Source organism: Crinia signifera, chromosome 3 (genome assembly GCF_055691185.1).
Source record: "Crinia signifera chromosome 3, ASM5569118v1, whole genome shotgun sequence".
NCBI lineage: Eukaryota > Metazoa > Chordata > Amphibia > Anura > Myobatrachidae > Crinia > Crinia signifera.
In genome coordinates, this window is record NC_139219.1 from 301723508 (window position 1) to 301740215 (window position 16708).

At 46.7% G+C, this 16708-nt stretch overlaps 1 protein-coding gene across 1 annotated transcript in view; it reads right to left on the reverse strand.

Moving 5' to 3' along the window:
• Positions 1-16708, reverse strand: part of NOL10 (nucleolar protein 10) — a 75978-nt gene that overhangs the window by 47597 nt on the left and 11673 nt on the right. Inside the window, exons 6-13 of the mRNA XM_083178548.1 lie at positions 15837-15973; positions 14078-14143; positions 13821-13881; positions 13066-13151; positions 11457-11535; positions 10266-10415; positions 8558-8624; positions 4091-4143 (exon numbers count right to left, since the gene is read on the reverse strand). Of these exons, the coding sequence (XP_083034674.1) occupies positions 4091-4143; positions 8558-8624; positions 10266-10415; positions 11457-11535; positions 13066-13151; positions 13821-13881; positions 14078-14143; positions 15837-15973 (699 nt within the window). The remainder of the gene's footprint in view (positions 1-4090; positions 4144-8557; positions 8625-10265; positions 10416-11456; positions 11536-13065; positions 13152-13820; positions 13882-14077; positions 14144-15836; positions 15974-16708) is intronic.

The window sequence follows — 16708 nt, forward strand, 5'->3', positions numbered from 1 at the left end:
CAATGGTGTGTACACACGGTGAGATTCCTTTGCTATTCGACTTGCTATGCAATCTTTGCTCTCTCATGTGCTATTTACATACACTTCATGCCATCTGCATTAGATTTCCACTATATAGTCATTGCTGCCCTGACTATCTGGGTTTCGATTTGTGATGTCCTGAGAGCGTGCATTGGGAGCGCAAGGTAAAAAACCTGTGCGATCTGCATACAATCTAGTCAAAATCTCATGCTGGATTGTACCGTGTACACACACCATTACAGTCACATTTTCAAACCTGTTGCATTCATTCCTAATATAGATCCATAGGTTACCTGACACACATGAACTGTTGGTAGATCTTGGACAGGTTTGACCACTGACCTAGATGTTTCATGTTAGTGACTGTAATCACGTATGCAATCATCCACTGTGTAGGTAAAAGGTGGTACTCCCTCAGACAGCTTTCCCCAACAATTTGAGTGAGAGGGTGACAAGCACTAACGCTGCATAATCACAACAAAACTCTGGTCCTCTAATCACCCTCCCCAGTAGTCTCTGGGGCACCTGTGATAAGTTTAGACACACGGTCCCAGGAATAAACTTGACGGGGGTAGAAAAGGAGGCCAAATAATCGGGCGCACAGCTAGTTTGAATTAAGCAATCAACTGGTTTGGTTTGCAAAGAAGTGTGACTTGCTGCTCTCAATTAAGGCTCTCTGTAATCCTTAATAAAGTTAAACCAAATAAACAAATAGAATAAAAAAAAAAAATATATATATATATATAGCGCAAGAGACACTGAAAAATATGACTGTATAAAAATACTATTTTATTTAAGCTTCCTTAAACACAGATATTATATTCAATAAAAAAATACATTGTACATTAAACCCACAAATAAATTAACATAAAAATATATAAAATGACTGTGTCCCTTTGCCAATTTCTGCCAATATTTATTTTCCAAGGAAAACTGATAATGTGGATTTCAATAGCCAGATTAATGGTGTTATTTCAGATGATCATATCCACAGAGTTCAAATGTTTCCAAATGATACTGTTTGAATAGCTGGAGATGGAGCAAGTCCAGATATAACCAGATGTTTTGAGGGTCAATTGGACCGTAATTCTGGCATACACATAGATATCAGTAGTCAGTATTATGGTTGAAATACGGAGGCACCTGTATTATTCTCACTTTTAGCCTTTTGGTGTAGAGACAGGCAAACACGCACTTTCACAGTTACCTTCCTGGATTTATATGCCGTATAGTTCCTCAACCTGACCACAGCATAGAGACCTACTCGCTGTGCCAGGGAGCCGACCGCCGGATGACGGACGCTGCAGGGGAATGGATGTCGCGGCAGTTAGAGGGTGATTGGCAGCTTGTGCCGTGCTCCGCTTTGTAGCGTATGTGCGGCTTGCAGTCTCTGTCACTTTAGAGAGGGTTCCTTTGGCGCAGTGACACACAGGCAGGCAAGGACAAGGGGACAAGGGCACCACGGGCAGGGAGAGCTCTTGACGCGTTTCTCCGTCTTACTAATCTGACGGTTTCCTCAGAAGATATTATCTATGTGTATGCCAGAATTACGGTCCAATTGACCCTCGAAACATCTGGTTATATCTGGACTTGCTCCATCTCCAGCTATTCAAACAGTATCATTTGGAAACATTTGAACTCTGTGGATATGATCATCTGAAATAACACCATTAATCTGGCTATTGAAATCCACATTATCAGTTTTGCTTGGAAAATAATATTGGCAGAAATTGGCAAAGGGACACAGTCATTTTATATATTTTTATGTTTATTAATTTATTTGTGGGTTTAATGTACAATGTATTTTTTTATTAAATATAATATTGTGTTTATGGAAGCTTAAATAAAATAGTATTTTTATACAGTCATATTTTTCACTAACGCTGCATACATCACCTGAGTATCTGTTGGCAACGCACAGAAAAACATCCATGTAACAAACATTGCTAGTGTAAACCTCCTATTAACATTAGTTGCACAACTTCTATCTGGAGCAGGACACGTGAGGAGAGAACGTTGCTAGGAAAATCACTTAATCCCAGGTAACAAGATCATTTCCAGCATGTCAGGGGTGTAGTTAAACCTAGTTTGCTGACGTAAGTAGGTCGAATGCCATCACTCATACATGCCCTCTCATGTCGCATCCACAATTATTATAATACACATCCCCCTGTAATGAATAAAAGTGTATCCTGTTATGAATGCTCTACACACCCAGAACACAACCTGCACAATAAAGGATTCATCGCCGGTGTTTCCCAAACTTTCCCAAGCTTCCGATTAGGACCAGAAATAACTGGATTTGTCTCTGTTGCAAACTATGAGACAGTGCAGGTAATACAGGGGTCAGTTATATTACCGCCTCCTAGCGCTGAGGTCTTGAGTTTAAAGGCCCCCATACAATAGTCTGGACTTGTCCTGAAGGCCCCAACACACTAGAACGATTTTTTGGCCAATTGTCTGATTTCCGACCGATCGTCCGATATATCGGCCGATTTTTTAATATCAATCGCCAATAATCGGCCGATTATCGGTAAAAATCGGCCGATATATCGGACGATCGGTCGGAAATCGGACAAAAAAAAATCGTTTTAGTCTGTGGGGGCCTTAAGGACAAGTCGGACCTGATTGTCCCGTCAGCTCCCCAGGAGGGATCACATGTGGTTAGGCAATGCGTATAGATTGTAGTCTCCACAGCAGCAGGGACTGATGTGAAAGACAGAACTATCGTCAGTAAAGTGCTATCACCGGCACCTGCAGACTCTCAGCTTCCAATCGGCATGGAGGTAAAACTCACCTAGATCATCATGGGGAATGATGTTTTGCTTAGTACAGAGATTGCCTAATGCTGGATACACACCTAGAGATCAATCTGAGCAATCTGTCTGGTGGGAACAAAAATCTGAGAGCATATGACAATCAATTATTTGCGCTCAAATCCTGGAAAGCAGACAATGGCCATTCAGACAAATTAATTAAACCCGTTTGTTTTAACAAATGTATCTGAACAATCATTTGTATCCGTTTTCCAGTGTTTGGGAGCGAATGATTGACTGTCATTTGCTACCATACATTACCACATTTTTGATCACACCAGACAGATAAATCTATAGGTGTGTACCCAGCTTAACGGTTCAGGTTTTAAGTATATCCATACTTAGCCACAGGTGTCAAAATAAGTACCTCGATCAATTTGATTTAACACTGAGTGCCAACATCTCTGTGAGATGTTTAACATATCTGCTAAAAATGCCAACGTCGCTCACATTTGTTATATAAATTCAAACAGAAAATGTTGTGCAAAAAAAGATTATATTTAAGATAAAGATATATATAAAGATTATAAATAAAGGCAAATATTACAGGTCATTATGTTTGAATAAAAAGGTTTAATTGGCAATTTTCACACCTATTTTGACTACTCCACTGGGCAGAACAGGGGGACCCTTGAAATTGGGCCGAAAGTTTAAAGCTTTCAAACCAACAGCCTGCCTTGTCTTATGCGAGTTGTACTCCGGCATCAGGAAGGACAAGCGCTGACCACAACTGTTCCATCTGTTTGATGGCGTCGGTTTTATGGAAAGTGACTCACGGATTAGGACGCTGTACCGTATTAAGGGAAAGCTGGGCGCAATTCCATGTTGTGGGACAGTGTTTATAAGGGGATTTTCATTGGTAGGAAAGTATGTGCTTTGATGGGTATGCCTTGGTTACAGGGAGCCACACCAAACCCACAGAGGCATGTTACTTTCTACACTTCCATGGACGTGACCATTTTAAGTCACAATTACCACAACAAGGAGAGAAAAGACGACATAAGACATCAGCACAGCGCAGAAGGCTCCTTATTCATACACTTAATACTATGCATGTATTATTGCATCTCAGCGGGTGATTGGTCCAAGAAAGCATCAATATAAATGCAGGGTACACCCCCAAAAGTGACAAACAGGAGGCATTTCATGAGACCACACCCCTCGCCCGAGCAGACGTGAAGTTTCTCCCTTGCCGGCAGTTCCCCCCAGTATGAACACTGAGCAATAGGCAAGTCCCCGCAGAATGAACTTACCGGTATATAGTAGACGTTCATTTTAGGGGCTTCATTAGCAGTGAACAGCATTCCTGAGGGGACACAACACCACAGAACATGAGAACTACACCCAAACTAGCCACCTGGCAGCTCTGCAGGGGCCGAGACTAACTTCCTGGTTAATAGTAATAGTTACTCATACACAAAAAGGTCTTAAGGTGCCCATACACTAGTAAGATTAATCTTCAGATCTGGCTGGTTGGAACAAAAACATGGTTATGGATGAGTGACAGTTTTCCAGCATTTCCAGCATTTCTAAGCAAAATGGTCCTTTGCTCTCATCCATAACCATGTTTTTGTTCCAACCAGACAGATCTGCAGATAAATCTGTGTGTGTATCGCCAACTTAAGTATGGCCTAAATAGATGATCAGGGGTATACTCTAGCATCAACTGTTCAAAATAACTATATGCTCAACACGTGGCTGTCACACCAGCAGGGCAAGTGGCTATTGTCAGTATGCAGATACAGAAGGCGAGGGCCTATTTCAGAGATTGTGGAGACCAGGAGGGAGACACGAAGGGGTAGTGTGCCACGTTCAGGAGGCAGGCGGAGTGGGGGAATTGTGCCACGTTCAGGAGGCAGGAAGAGGGGGGGGGGGAACTGTGCCACCTTCAGGGGTCAGGCAGAGGGGGGTAGTGTGCCACCTTCAGGAGGCAGGCAGGGGGGGGAGGGTAGTGTGCCACGTACAGGAGGCAGGCAGAGGGGGGTAGTGTGCCACGTACAGGAGGCAGGCAGAGGGGAGTAGTGTGCCACGTACAGGAGGCAGGCAGAGGGGAGTAGTGTGCCACGTACAGGAGGCAGGCAGAGGGGAGTAGTGTGCCACGTACAGGAGGCAGGCAGAGGGGAGTAGTGTGCCACGTACAGGCAGAGGGGAGTAGTGTGCCACGTACAGGAGGCAGGCAGAGGAGGGTAGTGTGCCACGTACAGGAGGCAGGCAGAGGGGAGTAGTGTGCCACGTACAGGAGGCAGGCAGAGGGGAGTAGTGTGCCACGTACAGGAGGCAGGCAGAGGGGAGTAGTGTGCCACGTACAGGAGGCAGGCAGAGGGGAGTAGTGTGCCACGTACAGGAGGCAGGCAGAGGGGAGTAGTGTGCCACGTACAGGAGGCAGGCAGAGGGGCGTAGTGTGCCACGTACAGGAGGCAGGCAGAGGGGCGTAGTGTGCCACGTACAGGAGGCAGGCAGAGGGGCGTAGTGTGCCACGTACAGGAGGCAGGCAGAGGGGAGTAGTGTGCCACGTACAGGAGGCAGGCAGAGGGGAGTAGTGTGCCACGTACAGGAGGCAGGCAGAGGGGAGTAGTGTGCCACGTACAGGAGGCAGGCAGAGGGGAGTAGTGTGCCACGTACAGGAGGCAGGCAGAGGGGGGTAGTGTGCCACGTACAGGAGGCAGGCAGAGGGGGTTTGTGTGCCACATACAGGAGGCAGGCAGATGGGGTTAGTGTGCCACGTACAGGAGGCAGGCAGAGGGGCGTAGTGTGCCACGTACAGCAGGCAGGCAGAGGGGGTTAGTGTGCCACATACAGGAGGCAGGCAGATGGGGTTAGTGTGTCACGTACAGGAGGCAGGCAGAGGGGTAGCGTGCAACGTACAGGAGGCAGGCAGAGGGGGGTAGTGTGCCACGTACAGGAGGCAGGCAGAGGGGGTTAGTGTGCCACGTACAGGAGGCAGGCAGAGGGGGTTAGTGTGCCACGTACAGGAGGCAGGCAGAGGGGGTTAGTGTGCCACGTACAGGAGGCAGGCAGAGGGGCGTAGTGTGCCACGTACAGCAGGCAGGCAGAGGGGGTTAGTGTGCCACATACAGGAGGCAGGCAGATGGGGTTAGTGTGCCACGTACAGGAGGCAGGCAGAGGGGTAGCGTGCAACGTACAGGAGGCAGGCAGAGGGGGGTAGTGTGCCACGTACAGGAGGCAGGCAGAGGGGGTTAGTGTGCCACGTACAGGAGGCAGGCAGAGGGGGTTAGTGTGCCACGTACAGGAGGCAGGCAGAGGGGGTTAGTGTGCCACGTACAGGAGGCAGGCAGAGGGGGTTAGTGTGCCACGTACAGGAGGCAGGCAGAGGGGTAGCGTGCTATGTTCAGGACTCGGGCAGAGGGTAGTGTGCCATGTTCAGGAGGCAAGAAAGAAGAAAAAACCATAGGGCGCTAATGTACACAAATAACAACACTTTACTTAATAATGAATTGAAAAAGCCACCCTGAGCGCAGCGAAACGCGTTTTGAGGAGCCTTTTAGCAATACTGGCCGGTGACCTGAGGGGGAATTACGCATTTGCAATCATCATTTATTCAATACCCCACATCATGGTCCCGACACAGTAGGAACGGACTCCACAGCCGGCACTATCAGACTACAAGGAGGAGTGCGCAAAAGCCCTATATGCCGGGTAGCGATCCGGTACAAGTGTCGTCCACCACAGGCACGTATTTCCTGTGCACAGGTAGTCTCTGCCTCCTGCCCAGCTTATCAGCTAGACCAGGCTTTCCCAACTACGGTCTTCAAGGCACACCAACAGTGCAGGTTTTAGTTATATCCAGGCTTCAGCACAGATGGTTTAATCAGAATCACTCAGGTACTAATTAAGTCACCTGTGCTCAAGCCTGGATATCCCTAAAACCTGCACTGTTGGTGTGCCTTGAGGACCGTGGTTGGGAACGCCTGAGCTAGACCAACAGCTTGGAGATTGAGAGACGCCGCGAGGTGTGAGCAGCGGCACCTGTTCCCAGAAGCTAACGAGTCGGCCACCCCCTACCAGCGGAAGCCTGGCACGAGCAGCTTTACAACCAGCCACATTCGCCAAGCCATTTGTGGATATTACAAATTGAAATTGCACATTTCTGCTCCCCCCAATTGCCATATATACGGGAGTACCGAACATCATTTATTTGTGGCGAGGACACAACTATACCAGGTCTACAGATGTTTTTCTTTCCCCTGGGACTTACAATAAGCTGAGGAATCCGTGCCATTTAAATCTGCACCAGCTTATCAATATCAACATCAGATACGGTCAATTTTAACTGTACTGTATGTGCCAATCTTTTGATCTATATTCTTTTTAACAATTTGTAACAATGTAATTTTTGCATGCATGCAAGTAATTTTATTATGATTATTTCTCATTTATTTATTAAAGTGTTGTTATTGGTGTACTTTGGCGCCTTATGGTTTTCTATTCTCTCTTGGTAACAATTTGAGAGCGGCATCCCTCTACCAAAAGGCAGCCTGTGTACACAGCACATAGCCACTATCCCAAAGCACTCTAGATCTTGTGTCATGTTCAGGAGGCAGGCAGAGGGGCACAGTGTTGGGGAAGATGTGCAGGTAGAGGAGCAAGGAATTGTCACTATCAGTGTGCAAGTAGAAGAGCTGCGAATGTAACAGCCATCTTGCAGGCAGATAGGGGAGCAGACATTGTAATGGCCATCTTGCAGACAGGTGGTGGGTGGAGCAGAGAGCACTGCAGCAGTCAGGAGGTGGGTGGAGCAGAGAGCACTGCAGCAGTCAGGAGGTGGGTGGAGCAGAGAGCACTGCAGCAGACAGGTGGTGGGTGGAGCAGAGAGCACTGCAGCAGACAGGTGGTGGGTGGAGCAGAGAGCACTGCAGCAGACAGGTGGTGGGTGGAGCAGAGAGCACTGCAGCAGACAGGTGGTGGGTGGAGCAGAGAGCACTGCAGCAGACAGGTGGAGCAGAGAGCACTGCAGCAGACAGGTGGTGGGTGGAGCAGAGAGCACTGCAGCAGACAGGTGGTGGGTGGAGCAGAGAGCACTGCAGCAGACAGGTGGTGGGTGGAGCAGAGAGCACTGCAGCAGACAGGTGGTGGGTGGAGCAGAGAGCACTGCAGCAGACAGGTGGTGGGTGGAGCAGAGAGCACTGCAGCAGACAGGTGGTGGGTGGAGCAGAGAGCACTGCAGCAGACAGGTGGTGGGTGGAGCAGAGAGCACTGCAGCAGACAGGTGGTGGGTGGAGCAGAGAGCACTGCAGCAGACAGGTGGTGGGTGGAGCAGAGAGCACTGCAGCAGACAGGTGGTGGGTGGAGCAGAGAGCACTGCAGCAGACAGGTGGTGGGTGGAGCAGAGAGCACTGCAGCAGACAGGACTGCAGCAGACAGGTGGTGGGTGGAGCAGAGAGCACTGCAGCAGACAGGTGGTGGGTGGAGAGGAGAGCACTGCAGCAGACAGGTGGTGGGTGGAGCAGAGAGCACTGCAGCAGACAGGTGGTGGGTGGAGCAGAGAGAGCACTGCAGCAGACAGGTGGTGGGTGGAGCAGAGAGCACTGCAGCAGACAGGTGGTGGGTGGAGCAGAGAGCACTGCAGCAGACAGGAGGTGGGTAGAGCAGAGCACTGCAGCAGTCAGGAGGTGGAGCAGTGAATATAGCAGGCAGACAGGAGAGGAAGTGTGCCTTTAGTGTTTAAGATGTACATTCTATTTCTAAAAACAGATTCTCACCTGAATTAGGGTAAAGGCACACATCATTGACATCTGTCTCAGGTTCAATAGATGTAAAGATTTTGCCCTATGTAAAACAAAAGTAAATGGTTATTTCCAGGAAAATTAAAACATTACATATTATTTCTACAACATCAAGGAAACAAGAAATCCTGCCCAGCTAGTGGAAGAATAACAAGCTGAATGAGGAGGACCAATGAGGTAATGACTAGTGGAGATTTCCTACAATGTACACATCTACTGCCTACATCCACCTTCTATCTAGAAGCATTATTCTGAAGCTTCTGCCTAAACTGAATGGTCTAAGCCAGGGGTGGCCAAACCTGTCCTCAAGATCTACCAACCGTGCATGTTTTCCAGGCAACCTGTGGATCTATAGTAGGAATGAATGCAGCAGGTTTTAAAATGTGACAGTTAGTAATGACTACAGCTGTGCACCAGCTAGGTAACCTGGAAAACGTGGACCGTTGGTAGATCTCGAGTACCGGTTTGGCCACCCCTGGTCTAAGCAGTAACTACACTAACTCGTCCTACAGTATATAATAAAAAAAAGCCCAATGCTGCTCCTTAGCTCATGGGGGGGGGGGGGGAGGACATTACCCTTCTGTTGGGCTTGATATGAAATCCCGGCGGTCGGAATCCCGGCATTCAAAATCCTGAAGCCGGAATCCCGACAGGGGGGGACAGGACGTGTATCGCCCCCCTTTACGTGCTCGCTGCGCTCGCCACGCAGCGGGCCCGGTGCCTCGCTACGCTCAGCACATTAATTTATTCTCCCTCTATGGGTGTCGTTAACACCCACAGAGGGAGAAAGTGGTGGTATTTCGGCGGTCGGGATTTTGAACGCTGGGATTCCGACCGCCGGGATTGTGACTGCATCCCGCAGTCCAGGAGACACAGTTCTCTTCCTACTCCAACAACTTCGTCTCCACCAGGACATGCTCCCTGCAGGCTTCCGGGATAATTACTGGGTTAGGAACCAGACAAACTAATAAAAGTAATTATTCTCACGCATGAACATCTTATTTCATTAGATCTTTTTTTGTGCGGCTAAACCTCTTCACATCCAAAAAATGTTGGCGTTTGTGCTGCACGCTGGTTATTAATCAGTCTGGGGCCAATGTGGAGGACACTGGCGATCTAGCGTGGCTCAGAACGCTCAGCGGATCGCTATATGTGTAGGGCCCATAAGACACTGATTGGCCTTAAGGTGGTCACTGCCAGGAGGACTGTGTCAGCTCTCTAAAAAGAGAAGCTTTAACAGTTTCCTGCGTGTCGTTATAAACCAGCAGTGTCAATGGCTATGGGTCATTAGTGTTCCCGCTAGGCTGTTTTAGCGGGGCGCTGCGCCCTTTCTGATTTTTAAAGGGCAAAATGCGCCCTGCCCCTCTGGCAGCGCCCCACTAAAACAACCTGCCTCCTCCTCTTATCGTAATACCGGGGAAGTCCGGTGACGCAGTATATAGCAGTGCCCGGCGCTTCACCGGCAGCAGAGAGCCTTCGGTTCAGCCCGCCTCTTCAATGACAATGCCGGCCGGGTATGGATGTACTTAACGGTTGCTATGGATACAATGTCTATATAGAACCACCCATGCCTGGCTTAAATAAGGGGCTTTACTGAAGGACGGCGATTCATCTCGGTAGGACCGGCTTGCTCAGATATACGTGTATTTTATTATTCCACACTGCATGCTTGGTGTTCACTTACATTGTCCTTGTTCCACATTTTTATGATTCGCGAGTCAGCAGATATAATCAGCTCTAAAGGATCGTGGAACTGTATGGATCTGATGGGTAAACCGTACTGGTGATCCTTCACCATCAGTGGTCGGCTGGAGCGGAGATCGTACACCAGGACCTGCACAGGAGCAGACAAACATCATGCAATTATTGACCTCTGCAAAAAGTACAGAGCGGTTTCCTCTCCCTCCAGCGATACGCACACACATGCAGGGCAGATTCGTTCTAGGTGCACACACGCAGGGCAGATTCGTTCTAGGTGTACTTTGCATAAACAAGCAAAAAAATAGCACATTAGCTAAAGTTAAAAAGTCTCAATTTTTAGGAACTTGGGCGTAAATTAGACAAAACCATTTCTTAGGTTTATTTTTAAAAGGAAAACTGAAAACTATTAAAGAAAGGGAAAGGGTCATTGAGTTGCCCAGTATAATGCAACTTTTGACAGTGCATAGGATAACGGACATAAAGGTGATTTTTTTTTTTTTAGGAGACAAAATGTAAAATGAATAATTGGTAAACTCATTAAGATAATGGCTCCAAGTGGTTGTAGGCCGGACTCATCTCATCACATGAGGATTTCCAGATGGAGATACAGACAGCTACAAAATGCATTATACCAGGTGCAGGTCTTACATTGGCTATACAGGGCGCCTGTGTATTAGGTACGAGAACCATCGGTGGCTTTTGCACAAAATTAATGTCTTATGTTTTGTTTTATTAATGTTCTAGTGTAGATTACGCTATATTCTGTGACACAGTTGGAGCAGCTCATTGTAAGGGACGCCGGGTACCCACTAGTGCCAGTGGCATATCTGCCAAGCGCAAACTGAAATGGGATATTCCCATCATGTGATGGAGGTGAATATCTGCATTTGTTGCAATGCTGGGGTTTTAGATTTTGTGTAAGACAATGGGGCAGATGTATTAAGCCTTAACAAGAGATAAATTCAATTGTGATAAGGAGAGATAAACGTCCAGCCAATCAGCTCCTTACTGACTTTTTTCAAACACAGCCTGTAACATGGCAGTTAGAAGGTGATTGGCTGGATGTTTATCTCTCCTTATCACCCTTGCATTTATCTCTTGTTAAGGCTTAATACATCTGCCCCATTGCCTGGTATCACCATCTTCACCAACAATATAAAAGTTCTATCGGTACCTGTCCAGTAGACGTGCCCACTGCCATGTGTAACGGTCCATTGAACTTCAGGGCAGAAACAGACGGTAACCCCTCAATTCTAAAAGAATGGAAACACAGAAACAGTACATGAGCATGTTGTACCTGCTGAAATAACCTGGACATATAACAATCTACTAACCTCAATCACTACAATGCAAACATATACACACACAAAGTATCTGTTGCCATGGTAATAACCTAGGCAATGTATACATTGTGCACAAAATGTTTCACCATTAAAAACTGAATCCTGCTGACTGTATAGTAAACACTTGGAATCACTGGCATGTTCTGTATGGTACCTGACTGTTGCACCAAAATCCAAATCAAATGCCTAGTATACGCAAGTATACCTGGCCAAATTAAGTGGATTCTCATGGTCAGACACCATGTTGCTCTTTCAAAAGAGTTAAGTTCTGATTTTTTTTAAGGTCTTTAACCAAAGACCGTTTCCCTATATCACCAGTATGTGACATTTACCAGACAGACACAGCCTCAGTATTTACAGCCACTGTGGTTTGTAATCACGCAGAGATCCCTCGCACAGAGGAAATGGAGGCGGGGAAGCAGTTTAGTCGTAAAGTGGACTTTTACCTACATAGGTAGCGTGTATACTACTGATCCCACGTCCAATCACACAGACAGATGCTGGTTATGGCTGACACTTTTGCTGCTGAGTAACGTCTGCTTTCTAAACAGGATTTTTACCCATTATTACAACTGGGTTACTATGGCGGGGTAATGGATGAGAACATTGTCATTAATGAATAAGATAAATGGGATTAATATCCGATTATAAAGGAATAACACAACTGCTTCCAGAGATTGTACAGTATGGTGGACAGTTATACCACGTTCACACTGGCTTTTAACCCGCATTTAAATGCCAGGGACTGCAGCACTGAACCCTCGTTCTCACTGCTAGGCAAATTACTGGGTGAATCAGTTCTACGTGGTCATTTGCCTTTTTAACACGGGTCCTTTTGCAGTGTGGCACAACTAGAGTTGGCATACCTGGGTCTCCAACACAGGTAAAAAGAAGGGTTGGAGACCTGGGAAGGTCGACCCGGGTTACGCAGATCACACTAAAAAAAAACCCGTGTTGAAAGGCAAATGACTGGGTCAAAATGCTTGACCTGGTAATTTGCTTGTCAATGAGAACGTGGTATTACGGGAACACACGTCTCAGCGGGATACGGTCATAGGGTCACCAGCATGTTGGTCGACAGTCATTAGGTCGACATGTCTAGGTTGACATATTCATTAGGTTGACATGGGGTTTTTCACAAATCTTTTAAGCCGACATGGTATTCATGCCCTACCATCAACGAGGGCATGGTGGGAGAATAAAATAGTGTGCCGCGACCGAAGCATGGCGAGCGCAGCTACGTTTCAGAGTCCATGTCGACTGTGTCGACCTTCAGGAATTTTTTTTAACCCCATGTTGACCTTTTGACTGTCAACCTAACCCATGTCGACTTAGACTCATGTCGACCAACATGCTGGTGACCTAATAATCCACACCCATCTCAGCTTCCCATGCCTTAGTGGTCACATAAAAGTTAAACCTTCCGGTTATGGAACTCACTCTGTATCTTCTGTTATACTGCCCAAGGCGCAGTCCAGGATCCCCACCCGGCTTCTCATTCGTGGGTCCCAGCATTCCACCTTACCCTGGAAGAAACGAGAAGTGTAAGAAACAAGAGGACTATCGCAGCTACAGGACTTCCTCTTCCCCCTGCATTTGTGTATATAGAAGGTAGGGACTTCAGTATGTTGGATACCAGCACCCTCCCATCTGCCCTTCTGTGCTTTTTACTCAGTAATACTGGTCCTGAATTTCTGTGTACATAACGGGACGGGGTAGGGGAGACGGACACATCAATAGCAAGTCCATGTATTAGTAATGTCAGGGGCCCATCTGATGAGGTTCACCTTGACGTGGTGGATGGGCACACATCTGCCCAAATACGCAGCAAGAAGTTCCATTATACTGAGGCTTATCATGATATCCCTTTAAACCAGGACATTTATGAAGTACACAGGTTCTGTGGCTGGCTAAATTCACTCCTGCATTACACCTAGTTTAAATCCGCCACAGAACCTGGATCTCAGATTAAAGGGAAATGAAAGTAAGCCTAGTATAATTCTAGTGTCCAGAGTAAGCACCAGTGTCTGTTTCTGGCATAGCACTACAAGTCTCAGCATGGCAGCACCTCTGTGTTTAGTATTAGGGTTAAAGTACAGCCAATATACCGTATGGACCATCTACCATACACATCTGAATCTATAAGGTCTGGTATCTGCAGATGTATATAATAACATATTAGAAGTAAATATTACCTCAATTGTGCCAGCAGCAAATAAATGGTGCGCAGGATTGATGTCGCAAACATTAATCTGTCTGAAAGTAAAGGAGATTTGCAAAAGTATGGTTAAATAATGACCTGCGCTATGTATCTATGGATAATACGGATAATAAAGTGTAGTACTATTGTTACTGGAATACATACACATCTGTGGCTACATGACAGTCTAGCACCACCCAGTGGTCACTGTAGATAAAGGACTTGAAGTACAACCAGCATTACAGTACTTACGAGGCATCAGTCTGAAGCGAATTCAGATACCGCCCTTGCTCCAGGTTTAACCGGAACACATCAGAGCTGGAATATAAAGAAATGTTGTATGGGATTGAATGCTGGCAGCGAGTACTAGTCATTTTATTGCCGTTGTGGAGGCAGATAGGCATGGGAGTGCTTTACTCCCTCACAGAGGGTTGTGCTTCAGGCTGCTTGTCTAGACTGTCGCCAGGACTGCTTAGTACCCTGTGGAGGCTGAAGCACTAAGTGGCTGCCAACAGGAACCTTGGACAGGCTGCTATAACGTCATAGCCTCGGTCTCTGTGCGCAGCAAGGTCCTGCAATGTTAAATCCGGAGTATTCAAAGAACTGCTGCAGATTTATGTCCGCCATTCAGCTCTCCCTGCCGGCATCACAGCAATGACTGAAGAAGGAAGCTACACTGCAGTGCAACCATTCAGCTCTCCCTGCCTGCATGACAGCAATGACTGAAGCAGGAAGCAACACAGCAGTGCCACCATTCAGCTCTCCCTGCCTGCATGACAGCAATGACTGAAGCAGGAAGCAACGCAGCAGTGCAACCATTCAGCTCTCCCTGCCTGCATCACAGCAATGACTGAAGCAGGAAGCAACGCAGCAGTGCAACCATTCAGCTCTCCCTGCCTGCATGACAGCAATGACTGAAGCAGGAAGCAACACAGCAGTGCCACCATTCAGCTCTCCCTGCCTGCATCACAGCAATGACTGAAGCAGGAAGCAACACTGCAGGGCCACCATTCAGCTCTCCCTGCCTGCATCACAGCAATGACTGAAGCAGGAAGCAACACTGCAGGGCAACCATTCAGCTCTCCCTGCCTGCATCACAGCAATGACTGAAGCAGGAAACTACACTGCAGGGCCAACATTCAGCTCTCCCTGCCTGCATCACAGCAATGACTGAAGCAGGAAGCAACACTGCAGGGCCACCATTCAGCTCTCCCTGCCTGCATCACAGCAATGACTGAAGCAGGCAGGCAGCAATACTGCAGTGCCAACATTCAGCTCTCCATGCCTGCATCACAGCAATGACTGAAGCAGGAAGCAACACTGCAGTGCCACCATTCAGCTCTCCTTGTTCGGAACCACTTGCATGTTGCAGATGAACCATAACAGCAGTGTAGGCAACAGCAATAGATATCCACCACCTCGGGATAGGGGGCTGAGCTGTCCACATGCCCACCAGCTGTCTGGGACAGATTTAGAATGTAATATTAATCAGACAAACGATTGATTAACCCACTTTCTTCCACACTCCATATGATGGCTAAAGCTGCACCTCCAATATGGTGCCAATAAATGATGAATATGACATTTATTAGAAGTTGCAAACCGATACAATAACCAGAGCAAAAACAACATATTTAAGGCACCCATACACGTCGAAGAATTCTCGAGCAGAGAAGTCGCAGCTGAAGCCCCTTGAAGGAACGCATGCGGACATTCTGCATGTAATATATTGCATGCAATCCCATTCCCGGCTGTCCGAGTTGGAGTTCAGACGTGCAAGCAGGTCTGATCTCCAACTGCAGTGCCCACGGGATCGCGCATCGAATCAGATGTCAAAAACCTTACGATTTGGGCACTTTTCACCCGATGTCTTGGCCTGATCCATTGGAATCGGGTGAAAAGTGGCCAAGCGGCACTAGTGTATGGCAAGCATTCGGTTCATGTTTCATGATTGCCTCTTTTCAGCTACATCATTATACTTCTTATATTTCTCAGCAAGAAAATAAATTACCTTGCTCCAACAAAATACAGGTCACAGGATGGATAGTGATAGGCAAAATCTCTGCCGAACTTTGGTATCCTGAGTCGGTGGTAGCGGCCGTGCTGAGAGTGGAACTCTACATACCGGTCACTCTGCAGGAAGACAATCTGGAACATAACAAGACTAATTACACCTGATTACCTGCCATGCTGCAGCAGGACAAATGGGTCTCACTTTAAGTGACAGAACATTTGTCAGACTAGAATGTGACTGTGAAATATAAAGAACAAAGTGCCCCGGCCCGAAACACTGTAGACACTATGCAGTAAAAGGATATTTCTAAGTACCTAGAGTGACGCTACTTTATTGGAATATATATATATATATATATATATATATATATATATATATATATATATATATATATATATATATATATATATATATATATATATATATATATATATATATATATATATATATATATATATATATATATATATATATATATATATATAAAAAAAAAGTGTACGCATCAATCTCTAGTGTGTATTAATACGCTCTCCTCCTAGGCTCCAGTCTGTCCTTCCCAGTAGTTTGATTGCATGGTGGTTACTGTTAAGACGACACTTCGGTAAGTATGTGTTTAAGTTATCGTCATCGTCATCATCATCATCATCATCAATTCATTACCTAATAAAATGTGAGTTGTGAAATGTATCCTGGCAGTGTGCCCAGTCCAGTGGCAGAATAGCTAGGGTTAGCTTTGGATGCCAATTTTGCCTAAGTGTATGACAAAAGCCAAAATACTACAATCACGTGTAGAAGATTGTTGCATTAATACTGGGGAGGACTGGAAGCAGCAAAGGGTGGTGCTGGTCCAACCGCCCGGCACCTTCCGG